The 21,738-nt window shown below is 40.4% G+C and overlaps 3 protein-coding genes and 1 long non-coding RNA gene across 4 annotated transcripts; 1 reads left to right on the forward strand and 3 right to left on the reverse strand.

Annotated features, from left to right (window-relative positions):
• Positions 1 to 3,348: 3,348 nt before the first annotated feature.
• Positions 3,349 to 4,092, reverse strand: LOC309714856. Its single transcript, XR_014279057.1, has 3 exons — positions 4,068 to 4,092; positions 3,633 to 3,747; positions 3,349 to 3,392 (listed from the first exon to the last, which is right to left on the reverse strand). It is a non-coding gene; the product is annotated as an uncharacterized lncRNA (long non-coding RNA).
• A 1,943-nt stretch (positions 4,093 to 6,035) lies between these two features.
• On the reverse strand, positions 6,036 to 7,709 carry LOC309714603 (uncharacterized protein; the record flags this gene model as incomplete). Its single annotated transcript, XM_082547150.1, has 6 exons — positions 7,421 to 7,709; positions 7,191 to 7,307; positions 6,957 to 7,101; positions 6,763 to 6,876; positions 6,282 to 6,426; positions 6,036 to 6,188 (listed from the first exon to the last, which is right to left on the reverse strand). The coding sequence occupies exons 2-6, from the start codon at positions 7,288 to 7,290 to the stop codon at positions 6,036 to 6,038; spliced, it is 657 nt and encodes a 218-aa protein (XP_082403276.1). The 5' UTR covers positions 7,291 to 7,307; positions 7,421 to 7,709.
• A 2,768-nt stretch (positions 7,710 to 10,477) lies between these two features.
• Positions 10,478 to 11,511, reverse strand: LOC309713692 (nanos homolog 2-like; the record flags this gene model as incomplete). Its single annotated transcript, XM_082545496.1, has 1 exon — positions 10,478 to 11,511. The coding sequence occupies one exon, from the start codon at positions 11,509 to 11,511 to the stop codon at positions 10,906 to 10,908; it is 606 nt and encodes a 201-aa protein (XP_082401622.1). The 3' UTR covers positions 10,478 to 10,905.
• A 1,237-nt stretch (positions 11,512 to 12,748) lies between these two features.
• kpna1 (karyopherin alpha 1 (importin alpha 5)) lies at positions 12,749 to 19,775 on the forward strand. The gene is made up of 14 exons (XM_082546471.1): positions 12,749 to 12,850; positions 13,471 to 13,604; positions 13,753 to 13,866; positions 14,491 to 14,590; positions 14,874 to 14,968; positions 15,151 to 15,282; positions 15,421 to 15,509; positions 15,610 to 15,709; positions 15,875 to 16,038; positions 16,415 to 16,493; positions 16,587 to 16,712; positions 16,829 to 16,956; positions 17,383 to 17,558; positions 17,695 to 19,775. Exons 2-14 carry the CDS (start codon positions 13,479 to 13,481, stop codon positions 17,880 to 17,882), a joined length of 1,617 nt encoding a protein of 538 aa, XP_082402597.1. The 5' UTR covers positions 12,749 to 12,850; positions 13,471 to 13,478; the 3' UTR covers positions 17,883 to 19,775.
• The last annotated feature ends 1,963 nt before the right edge of the window (positions 19,776 to 21,738 follow it).

Here is a 21,738-nt window from a genome sequence, read left to right on the forward strand (position 1 = left end):
ATTCAAAGGCTGTTTTCTTGTATTTGTGTCAGTGTTGATGGTGTACTTGCACATAAACTACTACGTTGGACACTCATGTGCCACTCCATACCCTGCCACCCACTTTTCAGGCAGTGTAAGTGCACAAACCATTTCTTATTTAATTAAAATTGAAATTTCTCTAACTGAGAAAGAAGTTAAAAAAAATCTTTTTTTCATGCCTAAAGATGAATAAAAATACTGAGGTTGTCATAATTCATGCATGAAAGAGTTAAATGGTTGTTACAATTACCAGCTGTTGCCGTTTACTCCTACAAACGTCTTTTCTTTTGGTAAACTGGGTAAATATCTTCGTTTTCATATATACAGATAAATGTTAAGTAACGGCAAAAATTTGGACGCTATCTTGAGAAAATGGAAATGATCGTCATGTTCAAATGTGTAACATTTCACTGAAAACAAGTGCACACTGATATATGAAACTTAAAGTTTATTTTTACTTTTTAAATATGACATATAACTGATTAAAACATATGAAAATGTTTCTCCTTCATGCATATTAATGTGTTGCATATAAGCTCTATGGTGTATGTCATTTGCTATGAAACCACAGCCTGCACAGAACTCATCCCTAGAGCAGTAACATAACACACCCATATATGATCTGCATGGGATATAAAGAAGTTAAAAATAATTAAGTGCTGTAAAGTATGCACTGTATAGAGTATATGCTCTAAATCAGGGGTGTCAAACATAAGGCCCGTGGGCCAAATTTCAAATGCAGCCCACTGAATGGCTTTGGAAAAGATAAAAGAGGGTGTAAAGTCTGGACTTTTAACTGTATTTTCATAAATTTTACAGCATTTCCTACTGATAAAGGCCTCTCCCATGGCCATACACTAAGGTATTTAAATAATAGATAAACAATTACACGGCATAAAGATAACAGTTTTTTCACTTTCTGCTATAGAAGTTTGTTTTTTTACAATGGGTCCACAGTTTTTGTTAAGTAACAAAAACTTTTTTATGTTTTATAATTGCAGGGCAGTCTGGGCAATCTGCAGCCAGAACCTTTTTGCAAATTTTACACATTTATTTTTACAATTTAAGCCCAAAAGAGTCATGCTGACAGATTTTTTTCATTTGCTTTCAGGAACATTTATTTATCATGTAGAAAAACTGAGATCTACAGCTGATATTTTCCTTCTTTTCTTTTATTAACATATCTCAGGGATTTTGTGTGTATTTACATTTCTTTACACTGATAGAAATGTAAATGATATAGTGATATAGTAAAAGTATGTTCTCTAACGTTACAAGCCTTGTATTTTTTAAATGTAAAAAAAAAAGGATGCTTAAAATAAAAATAAACGAATTTTTAGCTCATATCTTAAATCAGAAATAATATTTTATAAAACCTTGATTTTGGAGTAGCAACATTTATATGGTGTTAACACTGAACAAACAGCTGTGATCATGTATGGTCTATTTCACAATAAATATGTCAATATTAAGAAAACTACATTTGGCTTTGGAGTGTAAGTTTGCACTAATACAAAACAAACATAAATATATATTCAGTCATTTGTTATACATAATAGTCTTATGCTGCTCAGCGAAATATCTTTTTCTGCTTCTTAGCGATCTCCATCGGTTCCATGGCTTCAGGATCGACACCTTCATAGAGTGGCTGTTTGATGTGTCTCCAGACCACCAAACTAACCCGAATCACAAACAGCACACAGGCTGCAGCCAGCAGCACAGCTGAGAGAAGAAAATCAAATCAGTACAGCTTTTGCACGTGACACACGGTGACACAGAGCTCATTTTGTGGGTGTATTTATCTAAAAAGTTTAGTGTGGATGCAGGGATTTATGTGAAGTCTTACCAATGAAGACGCCATTGCGACTGGGTGATTCAGCATCATAGTTTTTGTCAAGGTTTCCAGACAGCGCCCAGATCACAACGGGGTAGGTAATGCAGACGTACCGCACATGCTTGTCGAGGACAAGATTCTCTAAAACAAACCTATGAAACACAAAACGCGTCGCTTTAGCATCTCAATTTTAATATGTTAGATTCTAACATATATTAATATGTTAGAAGCCTAAGAGTTCAGCCAATTCTACTCCAGTCATATGGATAAAGATCATACAAGGTCAAAGGCCATAAGTTTTAGCTTTCATTGGATCATCTCCAAATTTTAAATATACTAATCATTGGGGGAAATAAGCGCGGTCTTTATTTGAACTCTTTCAAACATTATTGTTTTAAACAAACATTATTTGACAAATATTACAAAAAGATTAATATACTACATTAGCTTTCCATACTGATGCATAAAGCATCTGAGTTTTAGTGTAGCCGTTGCCCTTCAAAGGGAATTGGAGGGAACTGAGCTCTCTCAATGCTCTCGTTTGGGTTTTTTGGGGTTTTTAAGAAGCACACTCACCATCCAAGCAACAAAATAGTCAAAAGAGAGTATGAGAGTGTGGCAGCATCGTCTTGGGACATGTCTGTTTCATAAGCCAGTACAATGGTCAGGTTGAGGAGGGTTGCAACAGTTGTCCAAGTCGTGTATATCATGACACCATTCTGGACCTGCAAACAGATTTTTTCATGGAGTCCAAGCAAACATTATATTAATAATGTCTGACCACAACAGGCTAATGTAACTTGATCTACATGCAAGATTAAAAGCTTAGCTTACAGTTAATAATGCACACTTACCAACACCCGGAGGAGCCACAGGTCTGCTTTGTGGTATTTGTTGAGCCAAGCTCCATAAACGTGAATCCCATGGCAGATGAAGCATATCATGGAGTAGTTAGTGCAGATGATGAGGATGAGAAACACCAGTGCAGGAATCATCAGTCTTTTTTAAGGATAGATACAGCAGAAAAACACATTTAATGAATCTGTTGAACAGCTTTCATTTACATCTTTCACAGCCATGCATCACTGCAGGCTTAACTCACACACGACACTCAAAGACTCTTACTCTCTGTCCCAAACCAGCAGCCAACCAATATTGACGCCCATGTTGAGACACCAGCTAATAAAGAATCCATAAGGCAGTACTGCAGGAGTGCAGTAAACATATCCATATCCATTCCTAGAAGATAAAAAGTTGATCAACAAATCTGTGGGAACAGTTTTTCAGTGGGTTTTAAAAATAGACTGAAGAGACCTGGATTATATCTTATATCTGTGCTTTAAAAATAACACTGTAGTTTTAAAGAAGAAAATAAAAAGAAGTGGACACAACTTTCTGAAAAGACCCGCAACAATGTAGATGATCATGAAGATCAGCCAGATGTAGATGAGGGTCCAGATGAAAAATGTCCATCCTGAAGGCGTAAGCTGGGTGTCAAACAAAGCTGAGACATTGGCTTGGGTGGTGTGAAAAGGACCTTTGTGGAGAAAAAGGTTCGATTTTAGGGAAAGTTGACTGTTCGCGGTGTGTTTTCACATCCTTCACATCCAGTGTGTGAATGTGTGTGTGAATGGGTGGATGACTGGATGTGTAAAGTGCTTTGGGGTCCTTAGGGACTAGTAAAGCGCTATACAAATACAGGCCATTTACCATCCTCTACACGAATATCAAAGATGCTGAACACAACTGACAAACGGCTAACAAAGTTTCAACTTACTAACTCCAACTACAGCCAGCCCATTAAACACCAAGCTCACTACAAAGGCAGCTAAAGACATGAGTACTGCAGCGATACGTCCTGGGTTGTGTTTTCCCATCACGGTCCTCTTATTCTAAGATGGGAAGAAAAAACATTTTATAAAACAAAAGCAGGAACAGGAAGAAGTGGCAATCGATCACTTTCACACAGTTAACACAGAAGCCACTTAATATATCTTTAGACATTTATCAGAAGCTCTTTTTACAACTTTTATCAAAGTTTGCCACCATAAAAAACAAAACTACACCAAGAAAATTGACTCTTCTTAAGAGAGGGCCAGATAGTAATTTTTAAATTAATTTTTTTAATTCCTGTGTGCATTATCCACACGACATACATGTTTAGTCCGGTCTACTAAAACAGCGTCCACATGATGAGATTAATAAGACTTACCTGGCTTTGCTCCATGTTGTGTAAGCCGTGTGAAGATCAAGAGTAAATGCAGAGGACACGGGACCAACTTTTATATAGAGCGACTAGTTGTGCAAGAAGGTTTATGACTCTTCAAGACATCACGTGCATCTCTTATCCTCTTTACATTTCTGAAACAATCAATCATAAAACGCTGATAAATATATCTACTCATATATTAAATAATTTTGAAAGCACTTATATACAAGTATGTGTTTAATGAATTACAGTTTACAGCATGATTTTATTATGTTATTACTTCCTATTTGTCTCAGCCCTCCTTCATTACAAAAATTACTTTTATACTGTATAACTCGGAGTTTGAAGGTCCTTCATCGGGTGGCGTGGCATGATAGTAATCCCTGGTTATGTATAAGGTCATATCTGATGATGAACACACTCTTGAAAACAGGGTTTGTGGAATATACAGGTAATTGCTTGCATAAGGAAATCAGTGGGTGGAGGTCTGTGGTTTTTTTTAATCAAAGCTTTTTATTGATCTGCAAAAACAAAAAAAAGAGCAAAGCCAAGATAAAAAGATAGATTTGATGAAATTGTACAGCTTTTTAAATCTAAGTAAAGAGCATAATCCACATATCTGTGTAAGTAGACAACAACAGATCTTGGAGGCAGCCACACAAATCCACCCAGCAACTAGATATAGATGCAGTCTGCCACCAGCAACTTGTGCTGTTTAGTGGAATTTGTTTAAAAATATACATTAAAAGATTATTAAGGTGTACAACCAACAGAGGCTGGCTCTGAAGACTTAAGACTGACGTGACAAAACCAGCGGACTCAGACTGGAGCAGAAAACACACATAATCGTAAACTTTGAACACAACTGAGATTTGTTACCTTTGTGCATTTGTTGACTCCGTTCACGTTTTTATTCGCTTAAATGGTTTTATTCCCACAGCGCTCTAAATAGTAATGCATTTACTTACAAGTGCAGTGTGCTCTTAGTTTATGCAATAAAGATGATTTTTTTATGAGGCTGATCAACAATCAGCTCGAGAGCTCCATTGTGTGTGTGTGTGTGTGTGTGTGTGCGTGTGTGTGTGTGTGTTTATTAAACATAACCATATGTGTTAAAATGACATTTTTTAAATCTTATCATCCATCCTTGTCATTATTAATGAATCTGAATTGCTTTGTCTTCTCTCTTATTGAACAGATGTGCTGTCTGTTAAATAACTCAAAAAAGACACCATTAAAGTCAGTGTTAACGTTTATTTTTACAGCTTATGAAAGAAAAGTAAATGAAAGCATAACTACATTTTTCATGTTTATGTGGTGAAATCAGAAATACACACTTTATTGCAGTTTATACTTTTTGACAGGTGTGAACCTTCAGCTTTATATATCACTTTATGAGGCTTGATGATATTCAGCTGAGGCTGGAGTCATTTACAATACAGCCCTGGTATCATACAGAAATCATACTGCAAATCTTTTCCTCGCTCTCTCACTTAAATATCTTTTTCTGCTTCTCTAAAATCTCCATCGGAGACATTTTGTCAGGGTTTACGTCTTCGTAAAGCGGCTTTTTCATTTGCCTCCAAATGACCAAACATATCCGAGTGGCACACAGGGCACAGGCTACACCCAGCAGGGCAGCTATAGTGGAAAGAAAATATCAGAGCGTGGCATCAGTGTGCATCCACATATGAAGTTATCATTTATAGTCAGTGCTATAGTGTCATTGAGACCGGTTGATGGTTTATCCTCACCGATAAAGATGTTGTTGCGGGTAGGAGCTGCGGTGTTGTAGTTTTTGGTGAACACCCCTGCCAGCGCCCAAATCACAGTGGGGTAAATGCTGAAGATGAATCTCACATATTTTTCAAGAATGGAGTTTTCCAGGATGAACCTGTGAGAGAGACGGCACCTTTTATTGATCCATTTTTTCTAAAGAAGTCGCCCTTGTTGTTTCCTCTGTTTGTCAACTTACCACGCTATCAGCACAATGGACAAAACAGAAAGAGCAAGAGTGGCGCCGTCAGCGTGGGACATGCTTGCATCATACGTCAGCACAATGGTCAGGTTAAGCAGGGAGGCAATAGTTGTCCACGTTGCATAGATGGCAATGCCGTTCTGAATCTGCAATGAAGACAAAGCAAAAGACAGAGATGCTGAGATTATAACCATGTACATGAAAAAAAAAGAAACGCAAACATCAGGTGCCATACTAACCAGCAGATGATGGAGCAACAGGTCTGTTCTGTGGTATTTGTTGAGCCAAGCTCCATAGTTATGCAGACCGTGGCAGGAGAAGTATATTACAGCGTAGTTAGTCAAAGCGATTAGGATGAGGAAAGCCAGCGCAGCAGGTGTGTACCTTGAGCAGGGATGAAAAACAGAATTTGACCACAATGAAAACAATTAACCTGCATGTTAGAAGCTGTGTTTACATGCTTCTTGCATGGACATACTTATTTTTCCCATTTATTGCATGATTTCAGGTCAATCTTATCTGCATATTTAGGCCAAGAGGGCCTGACAATGTGATTCAACACAGCTTCATTTGGTTACTCAGCTTAGGTGGACTAACCTAACTAATCAGCACTATATCCAGCCCTCATTTATACGCCCCCTTTTCTAATGCAGCAAGGAAAAACATTAATCAATACTATGGCTTTTTAATGATATCATTTAAAACTCTCATCACACTCACTTTCTGTCCCACAGGAGCAACCATCCAATATTGACGCCCAGATTTAAGCAAAAAGTTACAAAAAATCCGTGTGGCAAAACTGCAGGGCTGCAGTAGACATAACCATAGGCATTCCTGCAGAAAGAGGTAAATGTAGACTTCAACAAACATCATATAGGAGAAGAAAAAATTTGTCTCAAGAATAAAAAACTTACTTCCTAAAGATGCCTGCAAAGACATAGAGCACCCCTGAACCCATAAAGATGTAAATGATGGACCAGATGGTAAAAGTCCACCCTGAAGGTGTGATCTGGGTCACAAACTCATCTGAAATGTTTGCGGTGGTGGATAAAAATGGATCTGTGGCGCAGAAACACAGAAATCAGAGAGAGAGACAGAGTGCTCAAAGGTTACAACGTAATTCTAAAAGTATTAAAAGCCAGACTTACGTTTTCCTAACGCTGCCAGAGCAGACAACACAATGGTGACGATGTAGAAAATCACTGCCAGCACTATGGCAATGGCAAGAGTGATGTGGTGTTTTGCCATTTTTAGTAAGCCAGTTTCTATAAAACAGAAGAATTATAATTGAAGACAAATTATAACAAGTTTCTAAATTTCATATTAACAAGTTGCCATCAGTATTACATGTCACTAATCAGAAGAAGCCATGACGTACCGTTTAATGTCTTTTCTTGACTGAAAGCACTGGAAGACTGCTGTGTGGGGTGGGCTTTTCTTTTTTACATAAAACGAAGCTGGTTTTGTAACAGTGGAGCTTTTATAGCCCTGTAGCACGTGTACACGTTTGACATCCTCCACGTGTCCTCTGTTTTCGGCTGATTAACTGAACAAAAAAGGGGTAAAACAATCCTGTTGCCGAACTCACTCAGCTTTATAACCATCTTCCATAACTTTAAACATACATAAGAGCTGGACTTTGCCCCAGCAGTCGTGTTTAGTAACAAGTTTTTATCGCAGACTCGTATCAGCAGCAGGTGAGACCAGGGAATGAAGAGCCAAAGGATTATATCAGCTTTAAGCAACTTAACCCTCACAGTTATGAAATGTTGGGTAGCTGCCAGCTGGAGATCTATGTATCCCAATTCTAAAACTTCTACGGGTAAATGAGAAGAGCCAATGATATGTTTGCTAATGACAGGCTAAATAAATCAGCTAGGATTATATAGAGCTGGAGTGCACATGAAAACAGAAGGTCATGTATGATCACGCACATACACAGAAGGCCACACACACTCCACATCAGAGCAAGACTTTACTAGAAACACATGTAAAATGCTGCACTGAGTTAAAAGTTTATGATCACCTGTTTGGTCAATTTTCGTTTCTTTCAGCTGTTTTGTTTCTTATTTGAATCACGTGATCCAACAAAAGATATCTGTAATATATAAAGTTCTGGTCTTTAGGACATATTTTTATACATCTGTGGAGCATTTAAAGATAGTGGAAGTAGGTTAACTGCACTTTTTTCATACATTTCCATCTGGAAATGAATATCCAACATTGTTTTTTGGAGGATTCTTAAGGGGAAAAAAACAGACGAGACTGAGACTGAGCTTACTAAAAAGCACCACTGAACGACACAGGAAATAATTTCCGTTAGGGATCAATAAAGTATTCTGATTCTGATGATGTTAACATTTCAATAAGTATGTAATGTCGTATTTAAAGGCAGTTTGTTGTGGGGGTGTTACGTCCCTCTGCAGCTTCTAATCGTCTCAGTGTTTTCAGCTGGTGCTAATTGGCCACACCTAGTCAGGTGTGGATAAAAGCATACCTGAGGCAAGCTTTCCGGCAGTGCACTAGTCTTTGCCTTGGTGGCACCAGCCATTTTAGCCAACCTGGTTTTCCATTTTAGGATGAAACCTCTTCTCACCCACACTCTGTTATTCATCTCCTTTTTTTATGTTGCGGCTTTTGAGCCGGGTCGTAACAGGGGGTTTTACAGTTTTTACAAAAAAGCTTGTTTGCATGTTATCGATTCAAAACCTGCGATAATGTTCAGATTTATGTGCTGGATTTGTATTCAGATAAGCTTATATTTAGAAATGTAGGCTTTATAATGCATTTTTAAATGTATGCAAAAGTATTTAAATGTACATTTTTAAGAACTTGTATTAGGAAATTAAATTGTCTTGATATACAACACTGTGCAAGCATCTTGAGTGACTCATTTCTTAATATTTCGCTTCCAAGGAGCCAGATTTTGTTGTATTTTATCAACTTAATATATATTCATATGTCTGCTCTGTCACACATACACTCATTTCTGGTAATCAGATGGCATCTAAAAATCTTGGTTTTATGTCTGAATGAATATTTGGGTCATTCTTCTGTAAAACTCAGGCTGGAGGCTGTAGAGGAGCTTTTCTGTATCATGTTCTAAACAGCACAAGTTTTGATGCATGCAGTGACATTGACACGTAGTGAGCCACACAAATAGCATGTTGAATCTTTCACACACCGTGCAGTGTGTTTGTCGCCTCACCAGACCACAATGATGTGTGCAAAGTTACATTTTATCACACAAACTGTAATTTGCATAAATTCCTATGTGAGGCATTTAGTTCTAATCAGTAAGAGCACTGTCTCTAAGCATGTTTAAGAGGAGTGAGCTACAGCTTTCTCAGCACCACTGAGCAGACTCCCTGCTCCAAGTGGCAAAAATAAAAGTGAAACATTCAAAAGTGTAGATACGCTTCCCTCTTGTCAACTGACAAAATTCATTGTACCAAAAAGATTCCTGATATCCAGGCGTATGAGATGTCATCACTCACTGCACACATCAAGTCGGCTGTGACAGCAATTCATATGTTTTTAAAAAATCCCCATTGTTGTGCACACAGGGTGGGGTGATCTCTGAAGACATGATTCAAATGATTTTCTCCAGCTCTCCTGAGCAGCAGCTAATAGGTACTCAGCGCTTTAGGAAACTACTTTCTAAAGGTAAGTTTTTCTTTGGACATTTGCTGCTCTTTCATTCATTTTCAGTCCAGTTCTTGTACCTGAACATTTTCAAAGGACTCTTTTGTTTTTTATTAAGCCACTTAACTCTGACCTATGAATCATTTACGCATGTTTTGAAAGTACGAAACACAAGTGCTGAACCAGTGTTGTGTCCACACATAACAGCAAAACCCTAGAAGAATGACCGCCTATTCTTCAAAGAAAACTCAAGAATGAAGGTGGTCATACTAAATTATAACTTTGACGCTCATTAGAATTGTACAAACTCTGTTTTGACCTTGTATACTGTATTTCCCCAGCTCCTCTATTTTGAAACTAAAACTATTGAACCTTAATTCAATTTCTCACTTCACATAATCGTTTCACTTTTGCCTTGAAGTGTTACTTTTAATTTAATTTAATTATTTTTTATGACGCAAGTTCTCTGGTGAGTTCAGGTACATCTGTAACATGTGAGTTAAAATTTTCTATAATACCAAAAAAAAGACAAAATACTGATGTTTTTGTCGAATAATCTGTTTGACATGAGGGATAATATAGCATTTGCATTTTAACTAAAAGACTCGCGCACTGACACTATGGGCACATTTTTAGAAATCTTTTTAATTCCGCAGAAAGGTTAGCCACTTTAGAGTTTCACTTGTGACCTATGAAGTACCCCCGAAATTGTATCATATTAAACAACAACAACAATAACAACAACAATAAACACTCGAGGACTTTAAAGAGTTAAATTTTATTCCAAAACTTGAGAGCGCTCACCCCGGCTCGGGGCTCCACAGATGTGATGGATGAGGGCTCCTTGCTGCAGACTGCAGCGGAGTGTTTGACAGTCAAACTTGAAACAGTCTTTGGAACTGAAACGGTCTCTGCCAACACGAACACATACCCCAAACAGTTCGGTAAATATGTACAGTTTCTCGCAGCTTCAGTTTTCAGTTGCTGGCAGAACTTGGGACACCCTCAAAGCTGGCGCAGATTTCTCCCGTTGAGCCTGCGCGTACTGGCGAGCGCAGATGTGATGGATGAGGGCTCCTTGCTGCAGACTGCAGCGGAGTGTTTGACAGTCAAACTTGAAACAGTCTTTGGAACTGAAACGGTCTCTGCCAACACGAACACATACCCCAAACAGTTCGGTAAATATGTACAGTTTCTCGCAGCTTCAGTTTTCAGCAGCTACCAGAACTTGACTCCTGTCTGCATCCTCCCAGCCGCCTCCCACTTCATCTGCGGGCAGTACCTGCGTGTGTGAGCGCTGTCACCGGTGGCTTCGCAGATCGGGCAAGTGTAGTTCCGGAGGATGGGGCAGAAAACTTTCCCGTCGTCTGATTTGAGCTTGTGAGATCGGTACACCCTCGGAGTCTCCCCGTTTTGCTTGCAGAAGCGGCAGTAGTCCGAGGATGACGCGCTGCTGCTGGTGTCCGACGCGCTGCTGGTCGGACTGAACTGCGATGAGTTTTTGGAGGATTTCTTCCCCCGAGTGGAAGTGTGGACCTTACTCCAGGGGGGCGCTTGTCCCTTCTTTGGACGCTCGGTGTCTCGGTTATCAACCTCACGGTTGCTGCACAGTTTCTCGAACACTTGGCTCAGATTCATGTAGTCGTGCCACATGTTAAAGCTGCCCCCACCAGTGAGGATCGAGCTCTGGACCTCCAGTCGTCTCGGCATTGTGGTCATTTTTTGGCAGAAGTAAAACTGAGGGTGTGTTTGGAGCGCCTCATATTTATAGCTCACTGAAGATGGTTTTAAAATGCAACAATGTTTGGAGCCTATAGATTGCATGCAGCCTGGCGACGTTTTTTGGAGGCAGAGAGAGAGAAAAAAAGAACTTTGGTGCAGGTGCAGTCTTTTATGTAGCTTTCTGGTGACCTTATAAGAACCTTTACGAAGCCCGTTGACAGGCCTTTAATCGAATGATCGGTTGGTTGATTGATAACAGAAAAAAATGACACATAAGATGGACATAAAGGACTGAAAACACCAAGAGCAAAATATTGCATCGCACTCATTTATGTAGTTTATGTTTAGATTAGATAATTTTGCAAAATAACGCAGCAAAATAAATAATAAGAGCCGGGATGTGGAGACTATGTAGCACTGAAAAAACTCCGTCCATGTGAACAGAATCAGGGGTTACCTTACCTGTTGATTAAATATCAAGACTATTTAGCAATAAGCTTACTTTAAAGGCTCGTAATAGGTGAACTGTCTTGGTATAGTTGGGTCACGCAGAGTTCATGCATTTTTTTTCTATCGTAGTGCGTTGGCCTTTATCCTCTCATCCCCTCTCGATCTCTCTCTCTCTCTCTCTCTCTCTCTCTCACACACACACACACACACACACACACACACACACACACACACACACACACACACACACAGTGTTTAATAGATAGATAGATAGATAGATAGATAGATAGACTAAATTCAAAGTGAATTATGTGATTTAATCTGTTAAGTTCAAATCTCAATTCTTTCCCTTAGTTTTGCATGTGTTTGCGTTTTTTTTTCTTTGTCTTTTCTTATTTTGTCACTTGTTTACAGTTTTATTATTATTCGTACTTCTAATGTGCTTGTGTCTGACAATGGGCCGTGTATGTGTGTGCGTGTGTGTCTGAGGATGATGATGGTCCATGTTGTGTTACTTGTTGTTTGTGTGTGTGTCCCCCCGATGACCCCTGGCGCCGGAGCGTCTAGACTACATTAGAGATGTGTCACATCCAAGAGCCGCACCTGCGCTTATAGAGAGCGCATACATAGAGGTGAGGTATGAGGATAAATGGATAGATGCGGTCCTTTTTCGAAGCTGAGCGCACAGTTGTATTTCCTGCACAATCACACACGAAGTGAGGCTGTGTGTATGCCGGTTATACCATGAATATAAACCCTGCAGGCACCGCTTGTTTGTCAAACTGTTTATGAAGCAAAAGTCACATTTCTGTTTATTGACAAAGCAAAAAGAAGGGGGAAAAAGAGGCGTAGGAGGGGGCGGAGCTTAGATACGTGCGGGGGAGTTGTGGGTCATTTGCGTTTAGTTGGACGCGTGCGCACTAGCATACCGGCGACGGCTGTTCAAACGGTGGCCTAGCGAATAAGGGGATTACGGAGCCCAATCTGACAGGTTAGATAACGAAAAACGTTTACATTTTTAGCTGTGTACGTGTGGCAGCGATTCATAATGAAAAGTTAAATGAATTCTTACTGTCTGAGACGGTGGTCTGTCGTTTGCGCTAACGTTAATGTTGGATTTTGGTACTAAGCTAACGTTAGCTACAGCAGTTAGCCGCTGGCTGCCAGCTAGCTTTCGATAGTAGAGGAGGCTAAGAGCGGCGTTGACATTAGCCAGCTGATCAAGTGTACCCTCCCGGGGGACTTGTGCTTTTAGGTTTTCCTTGTGCTTGTCCGAGTTGTGAGTTGACAACGGAAATACTGGACCCCGATCAGTAGATGGTAAAATGATGCTTTCTTTCCACGCAGCATCAAGCCACGGGAAGCTAATAGGCTAGCTGCTATCCTTACATGACCCTGTTTGTTGAACAATCTTTTTTGAGAGGAATGATACACACCGGTAGCTATGCCAGCGTTGGCTACGTTAGTTGGTGTCTGTCTTGCTAGTCTTTGCAGTACAGTTGGAGGTGTTTTAATAAAAAAGAAAAAAACAGAGGGTTTGTTTCTCAGTTGGGAACTTTGAAAGATTTGCTCCAAAGCATATCCAAATAATAGACTTCCTACTCTTCTCAGGCTGCACAATGAGTCAGGGTAAGGACAATGCACGCCTCAAAAGCTACAAGAATAAGTCTCTCAACACAGATGAGATGAGAAGGAGGAGGGAAGAGGAAGGCCTGCAGCTCCGTAAACAGAAGAAGGATGAGCAAGTAAGCAATGTGTTATACTGTACAACTAAAACCGTCGTAATGATCCTGAAATTACATGCTGACAGTGTTTGGAGTAAACTTGAGGCCATGCTTTGTTTGTAGCAATTTAGTTTTGGAAGGGAAATGCATATTTGTCCTTCTGTTGCAGCTTTTTAAGAGAAGAAATGTTGCCACTGTGGAGGATGATGGCATCCTGGATGAGGATGGGATGGCTGATAGCGGCTATCTGGAGTCCCAGGCCAACAACATGGACCCACTCATGGTGAGAAGGCATTCATATGTCTGCTCTGTCACACATACACTCATTTCTGGTAATCAGATGGCATCTAAAAATCTTGGCTTTATGTTTAAATTAATATTTGGGTCATTCTTCTGTAAAACTCAGGCTGGAGGCTGTAGAGGAGCTTTTCTGTATCATGTTCTAAACTGCACAAGTTTTGATGCATGCAGTGACATTGACACGTAGTGAGCCACACAAATAGCATGTTGAATCTTTCACACACCGTGCAGTGTGTTTGTCGCCTCACCAGACCACAATGATGTGTGCAAAGTTACATTTTATCACACAAACTGTAATTTGCATAAATTCCTATGTGATGCATTTAGTTCTAATCAGTAAGAGCACTGTTTCTAAGCATGTTTAAGAGGAGTGAGTTACAGCTTTCTCAGCACCACTGAGCAGACTCCCTGCTCCAAGTGGCAAAAATAAAAGTGAAACATTCAAAAGTGTAGATACGCTTCCCTCTTGTCAACTGACAAAATTCATTGTACCAAAAAGATTCCTGATATCCAGGTGTATGAGATGTCATCACTCACTGCACACATCAAGTCGGCTGTGACAGCAATTCATGTGTTTTTAAAAAAATCCCCATTGTTGTGCACACAGGGTGGGGTGATCTCTGAAGACATGATTCAAATGATTTTCTCCAGCTCTCCTGAGCAGCAGCTAATAGGTACTCAGCGCTTTAGGAAACTACTTTCTAAAGGTAAGCAGGACTCTAACTTTGCCCATTACAGCCACTCCTGTCTTTGCATTTGTTTCAGTATGTCTTACAAGGGAAGGATAATGACTGGTTGAGGCCCAGTGCAAGGACAAAAGCATTGTTTTGAGCTGCATAATCTGCCACTCTGTCTCACAGTTAACTACTGCCTAAAATTCAGAACTACACAATATCAGTGTGGCTGGAGTGAATGTTACATGGGGTGTAATGCTGTTAAGTGTGCCTGTATTAATTGTTTCTACGTCACCTCACCCTCCCTCACACGCAGAACCCAACCCACCTATTGATGAAGTCATTGCCACTCAAGGGGTGGTGGAGCGCTTTGTTGAGTTCCTGAAAAGAAGAGAAAACTGCACATTGCAGGTACGTTTTCCTAGAAAACTAATTTTAGATTATATTTGAAGCTTGTAGATTTTTGTTTTTTTTCCCCCCTCATGTTTGTTTGTAATGTGCTCTCTTCCTGTTTCACCATCGTATCTAAAAAGTTGCATGTGTTGTGAGTTCAGTGCACTAACTTTCTTCATATATTTTGAATATGATTGTAGTTTGAGGCTGCGTGGGTATTGACCAACATTGCTTCAGGTACGTCTCACCAGACACGGGTGGTCATCCAGGCAGGAGCTGTGCCTATATTCATAGAGATGCTCAGCTCGGATTTTGAGGACGTACAGGAACAGGTGAGGAGGCTTCATTTTTACCTTTCCTGGTGTCTACTGACCTCTGGCAGCTTGTTGAGGTCAAATTTAAACTGATTAAAATTGTAGTTTTTCATGTTGTTTTTATTGTTTGACTTGAATAATTCCTTCACCCCTCAGGCGGTGTGGGCCTTGGGAAACATAGCAGGAGACAGCACAGAATGCAGAGACTTTGTCATAGACTGCAACATACTGCCCTCACTGGTGCAGTAAGTATCCCTTCAGTCTTACATTCTCTGCTTTTGAAGTTTCCTCTACGGGGAAACAAAGAGCAACTTTGATTGCGATCGTCAAATTTTCCTCTTGCAGGTTATTGGCCAAACAGAATCGTCTAACAATGATGAGGAACGCAGTGTGGGCGCTCTCAAACCTGTGCAGAGGAAAGAACCCACCTCCAGATTTCACTAAGGTAATTTGCCAAGATAAACACATCACTATGGTAACTGCACACCTCTTAGACTGCTTAAAGGCACATCGTATCTCAGATTTCAAGGTCACAGGCTATATGAAGATACTAATATGCTAAACTGGATAACAGTTACACCTGCTGAATGTGTCCCTTTGTTTCTTGCAGGTGTCTCCGTGTCTCAGCGTGCTGTCTTGGCTGCTGTTTGTAAACGATACGGACATCCTAGCTGACGCATGCTGGGCGCTCTCCTACCTATCAGATGGCCCAAATGACAAAATTCAGGCTGTTATTGACTCGGGAGTCTGTCGCAGGCTCGTCGAACTGCTGATGTGAGAGCCAAAACAAACACACACACAGATATTTTCAGAGGCGTTCTACAAAGTGTATGCGAAACACTTGGGACTCTAGTTAAATACCTATAAAGTGACAAGTAACACATGGGTGCTATAAATTAACAGGACTGAAACATCTGGAAGAATTAGGTTATGTTGTAGAGGAAGGGTGCAAAGGTGCATTTAAGCGGGTCTGACAGCACATGTTGACCTTAGTAAGACTGCATTTTTTTTCCCTTTTAATTTGTCACCTAGTAACAACAAATAGTGGTTTAACATTATTGCTACCATCCTAAAACTGGAGGGTTAACATTTCTAAAACTTGATGAAAAAACTGTATCATCTCACACTAAGACTTTGCTTTTTGTTCCAGACACGTGGATTATAAGGTGGTCTCTCCTGCACTGCGGGCTGTTGGAAACATAGTCACTGGAGATGATTTACAGACACAGGTGGTAGCTGCATCACAACAGACAGATGTGATAAAAGTTTATGCAGAAGGCAATGGCTCTTTGTGACTCTGTGAACATTTGGTATTTTTCTAGGTGATTCTGAACTGTTCAGCACTGCAGTCTCTACTTCAGCTTCTGAGCAGTCCCAAGGAGTCTATCAAGAAGGAAGCGTGTTGGACAATCTCCAACATCACCGCAGGGAACAGAGCACAAATACAGGTGTGCTGCGCATTCTTACAGACTAAGCTAGAAAAAAAAGCTTCCTTTTTTTTGTTCCCTGAGATTGAAAAGCTAACTATTGGAGCTGCTAACAAATTGTTTCCCACTTCTTGTAGATGGTGATAGATGCAGGTCTGCTGCCTCCGCTCATCAATATCCTGCAAGTAGCAGAGTTTCGCACAAGGAAGGAGGCAGCGTGGGCCATTACCAATGCCACCTCAGGGGGTTCTGCAGAGCAAATCAGGTACAAACTGTGCACAGTATACAGCCAGTGTACCCATAATAGTCACACTTGTCTTGAGTGAAGAAGTCAACTGATGCCACTGATTTTAAATTATACAGACTCTTCTATTATAAACAAACCTACTTCTGTTTTTCATTGTTGTATCATTCAAGACTCGAAACTATTATTTTGTTTTCATACTTTAAAGTGCATAAAATCTAAATATTATATGTAGCAAATGTGACTTCAAACAGGTTTATTTGAATCATTTTTCAAGACAGTGACTTGGAGAGGGATTAGGGAAGTTGCCATTCAGCTTGTAGCCTTGCATGTCTGCATTTCTTTCAGTGCACTGTGTTGTTCACTGATTAATATGTTGCGTCTTAAAAAGGTATTTTTCTTCGATGACTATTAATGTCTACTCTGTGTGTGTGCTTCCATCTGCAGGCACTTAGTGGAACTTGGGTGTATAAAACCTCTGTGTGACTTGCTCACACTCATGGACTCCAAAATAGTTCAGGTGGCTCTAAATGGCCTGGAGAACATCCTGCGACTGGGAGAATTGGAGGCCAAGAGGGGAGGAGGCATCAACCCCTACTGTGCACTCATTGAGGAAGCCTATGGTAAGTAATTAAATCCGGACGAAGGAAATAGGAAAGTAACGGTACTAGTCAGCAACCCTGGTCACTGGCTAATCTTTTATTTTCTGGAGTGTGCCTCCTCTATTTTAGCACTACTCTCCACCTTTTATCTTTACAGGTCTGGACAAACTGGAGTTCCTGCAGAGCCATGAGAACCAGGAAATCTACCAGAAAGCCTTTGACCTGATTGAGCGCTACTTCAACACTGAAGATGAGGATCCATCTTTGGCTCCAGCCGTCGACCTGCAGCAGCAGCAGTTCCTCTTCCAGCAGTGCGAGGCCCCGATGGAGGGCTTCCAGCTATAATGCTAATTCCTCCCTTTTCCCAGAGCTCCACGTTCATCCTCACCTTTGCTCCCGTCTCACTCTATCCCTACAGCCATGATCCAGGGTGACATACCTCGGCCTCCCCCTCCCGTTCCCCTTCTCATTGTCTGAGAGGTTTAATCATCATCATGATTATTAAAAGCATACCATTAAAGGGGCACACTCTGTTCATGCATCCAGCACGGGTGAATTCTGCAGTCTTGTCAGCCAGTTCAAGGTTTCACTCATTCTGTCTTTTGCTGAATTAATTTTTTCCCTCAGCACCTGGACCTCTCCTGTGTGGTTAAGCCCCAACATTTCCAGCTATAAACTTTTCCTATAACTCCATCCCCACATTATTGCTTTTTTTTTGGGGGGGGGGGGAGAATTCTTCCTCAGCTTATCCCCAATAAAAGAACCTCTTTGTGGTCCTGTAGGATTGGCTTTTGCTAGCTCTTGAGTCAGTGGTAGTATTTGGGCTGCACTGCTTGTCTGATTGAAGCATTAATGAGTCTCGAGACAGACAAACATGGACATGATTTCAATTTCTTTATATATATATACACACACACACACACATACAACCAACCCCCCCCCCCCCCCCCCCCCCCAATCCACATTGAGAATAATGAACCTAAACACTGGACTGACCATGAGACGTTGACCGCACACTCGACTGTGGTCACTGGACTGAAATGCCCACACTGGGCCACATGGCTAGTTCCAAAATAAAGACTGATCTGACCACTACGAAAGGCACGACTCAAGAGTGAAGGTTGCTCTCCGATCGCAGATGGACAATTTTAGAAATTGCTGAAGGTTGGAGCTCCTCGGTGACAAATCAGGCTGCTTGCATTCCCACCTGGATCTCATATCACGCATTCCTCTTTCCAGTAATGGGACTATTCCACCTGCACAGGCTCCATCCCGAAGAGTTTAGACTGCCTGCTGCCTTCTGGTGTGACGTGAATTAACCCCATGGAATCATGGGAATCTGAGTCTTCCCACGCACTGAGACAACTGGACAGACTTGGACAAGACAAAAAAGACTATTTAACCCTGGTTTCTGTCCAGCAGCAGACCAGTGGGGATTTTTTTTTTTTTAATTACCATAATTTCATTTCTTTTGCAGCACTTTAGTTCAGGACTGATGCCTGCTCATTGACAATAGACCACCGTTTATACATTAGCTATGTAATTGGTTAATGACACGGCTCTTCCCTCCTAAAAATGCGAGGTGCAAAGAGGTGGTCTTTATCATTGTCCCCCCCACCCTCCTGGTATGACAAGGATTTACACTGTTTTGCCCTTAACCAGAGAGACTCGAGCAGTTTGTGGACTGAAAATGTTAGCACACACTTTCGAGGATCATGGTGCCTCAGCAAAGCTAGAAGAACTTTTATTCTAACAAAGCAACCTCTACCAATCAGACAGCATTTTGAAAATTGGCCGTTTAGCTGTTAGCTGTGTAAAACATAACGTTCAAATACGTGTTCAGGTAGTATTTTTTTTAATTTGATCATGCCAAATCAGAAACATACAGTATGCCAGCTATTAGGCCCACAGTTGGTCTTATTTTCAATAAAGTGTTTTATTTTGTTTTTTTTAATTTGGGGTTTAGCATCTGCCATGTAGCTGATGGTGCCATAATCCTTATTCTACAGAAATCCTTCCACATAATTTCAAGAAAAATCCAGATTAAAACTTGAAAACCCCGGTGATCACCTTAGTTAGCAAAACTGAATGTTTGTTTACCAAGTCCTCTTTACATTGCTTATTTTTGTCAAAATCTTAGCAAAAGATGACCAGCTCTACGTGTTCATTATTGTTTGTTGTACTGGGTTTGTGCATCTGTCCCCTGTTATGCCATTTGCATAAAAGTCGTTTCATGAACTACAACGTTTAATCGGTTTCATTATAGTCACTGAGTCTTTTTGTTTTTTTTTTCATTAGATTTTTATTAACTTGCTTCCTTCAGTTTAAGGTAGCAACTAATTATTTTCCGTGTCATTATATCAAAGCATGTTAGAATCATAACTGCTAAAAGATAGCTGAAGCCACCGTGACATCACTCTGATTGCACGGTTAAAGTCAGTAGGAGCCACACAGAATCCATGCATCTGTGGCTGTGAGAGGGCGATGGGTGGAAAGGTAGTGAAGGTGGATTCAACCATTCAAAACAGAAGACAGTGCAGGCGGGGTTGAGTGGGTGGAGATGAGCGTTTGATGAGAGTAAAAAAGAAGATCTACAAGATAATAGTAGACCCTGCTCTTGTGTATGGTTTGAAAATGGTAGTACTGACAATAGACAGAAGACTGAGCTGGAGGTGGTTGAGCTGAGGATGCTAGGACCAGAATAGACAAAATTAAAAATTAGTACATCAGAAGGGTCAAGGGTTTTGGAGGCAAGGCTGAGATGGTTTGGACATGTGCAGAGCAGGGATGGTGAATGGATATGGAGCTGACAGGCAAAAGAGGAAGACCATAGAAAGATTTATGGTTGTAATGAAGGAGGACCAAAAAGGATGCTAATCGATGGGGTGAGATGTAGGCAGATGATCTGCTGTGGTAACCCCTAAAGGATGCAGCTTCGGAAAGCAGCTATTTTGTAAAGCTTTACTTTTATTAATATTTTGGCTGCTTCCATGTGTTTTCAGAGCCAGGAAGGATTACGTTTGGATGCAAGTGGAGTACAAAGTTGTTTAAGGACTTTACACTGGATGGGTGCATCACAGACATTTCCTAATTTGTGCTGAGTGACAGTAGTTTTTGGTTGTAAATCTGTTTTAAATACTCTTAAGGTTGAACGTTCATCCACTAGGAACTGCCTGTATGCTCTCGCCTCATGAATCCAGGTGTTGTTATGCACCAGGGTGAAACCAGGATCCACGGTACCAGTGTAGGCGCTGACAGCATCCTGGAGTTGGACTACCTGTGCAGCCCCTCTAAGGTCCAGGTATCACCTCATGCTAACAGTACTGACAATGAACATTAAAACTCGGGTTTTTACCTTTACTCACAATTATTAAAAAGGGAATGTCCACAATTTAGGGTTTTTGAATGTAGGATATTTTATTAAAGCAATTTAGCAGAAGCAAAGCCAAGCACGACCTATCTTAATGACCTATTCTGAGCTAATGTTGATCTAGTTCTAATCTTTGACCGAGATTGGAGAGAATGACCACACCTTGGCCACTGACGCACTTCTCTTCTGTGTAGATATGTAACCCAATGGGAGAGAAGCAGAGGCCAAAATCCTGTTGAATTTATGATCTAACACAGGAAAATAAGCAGAGAAACAGTCAAAAATTATCAAAAAAAAACCAAAACAACAAAAACAAAACACTTAACCTCACTCAGTGCTTAGTCATCCTAGCCGTGTGCCACGTTTACATACCCTGCATGTGTAAGAACCACCACAGCACGCACACACACACACAGCAGTAAAAGATAAAGGCAGGTGGTAGAATAATTTCATTGCTCCAACTTTTGTTAATCAAAGATTTACTATTGGCAAAAGCACATACAGCTAAACTATATTATAGGACTCTGTATCATTTCACCCATGATGATAGATAAGACCTTTTACCACCCAGCCGATATAATGAGAGGTAAGCCAGGAGAGATCAATCAAATCTTTCTCACCAAGCGATACGCTGATTAAAAAGTGGTCCTTTAAGTTTTGAGCAGTATAGTTCGTGACGATATTGCAGGGAAAATATACCATAGTATCCAAATTACCCTCCAAAACTTTAGTAAAGATAGCTGCAAAAAAAAAAAAAAAAAAGAAAAAAAAAGAAAAGAAAAAGAAAATTAAAAGCGGTATTGGTCACAAATGGTGAATATTTCCTGAAAT

This window comes from Aulonocara stuartgranti (genome assembly GCF_965226115.1).
Source record: "Aulonocara stuartgranti genome assembly, chromosome: 9".
Taxonomy (NCBI): Eukaryota; Metazoa; Chordata; class Actinopteri; order Cichliformes; family Cichlidae; genus Aulonocara; species Aulonocara stuartgranti.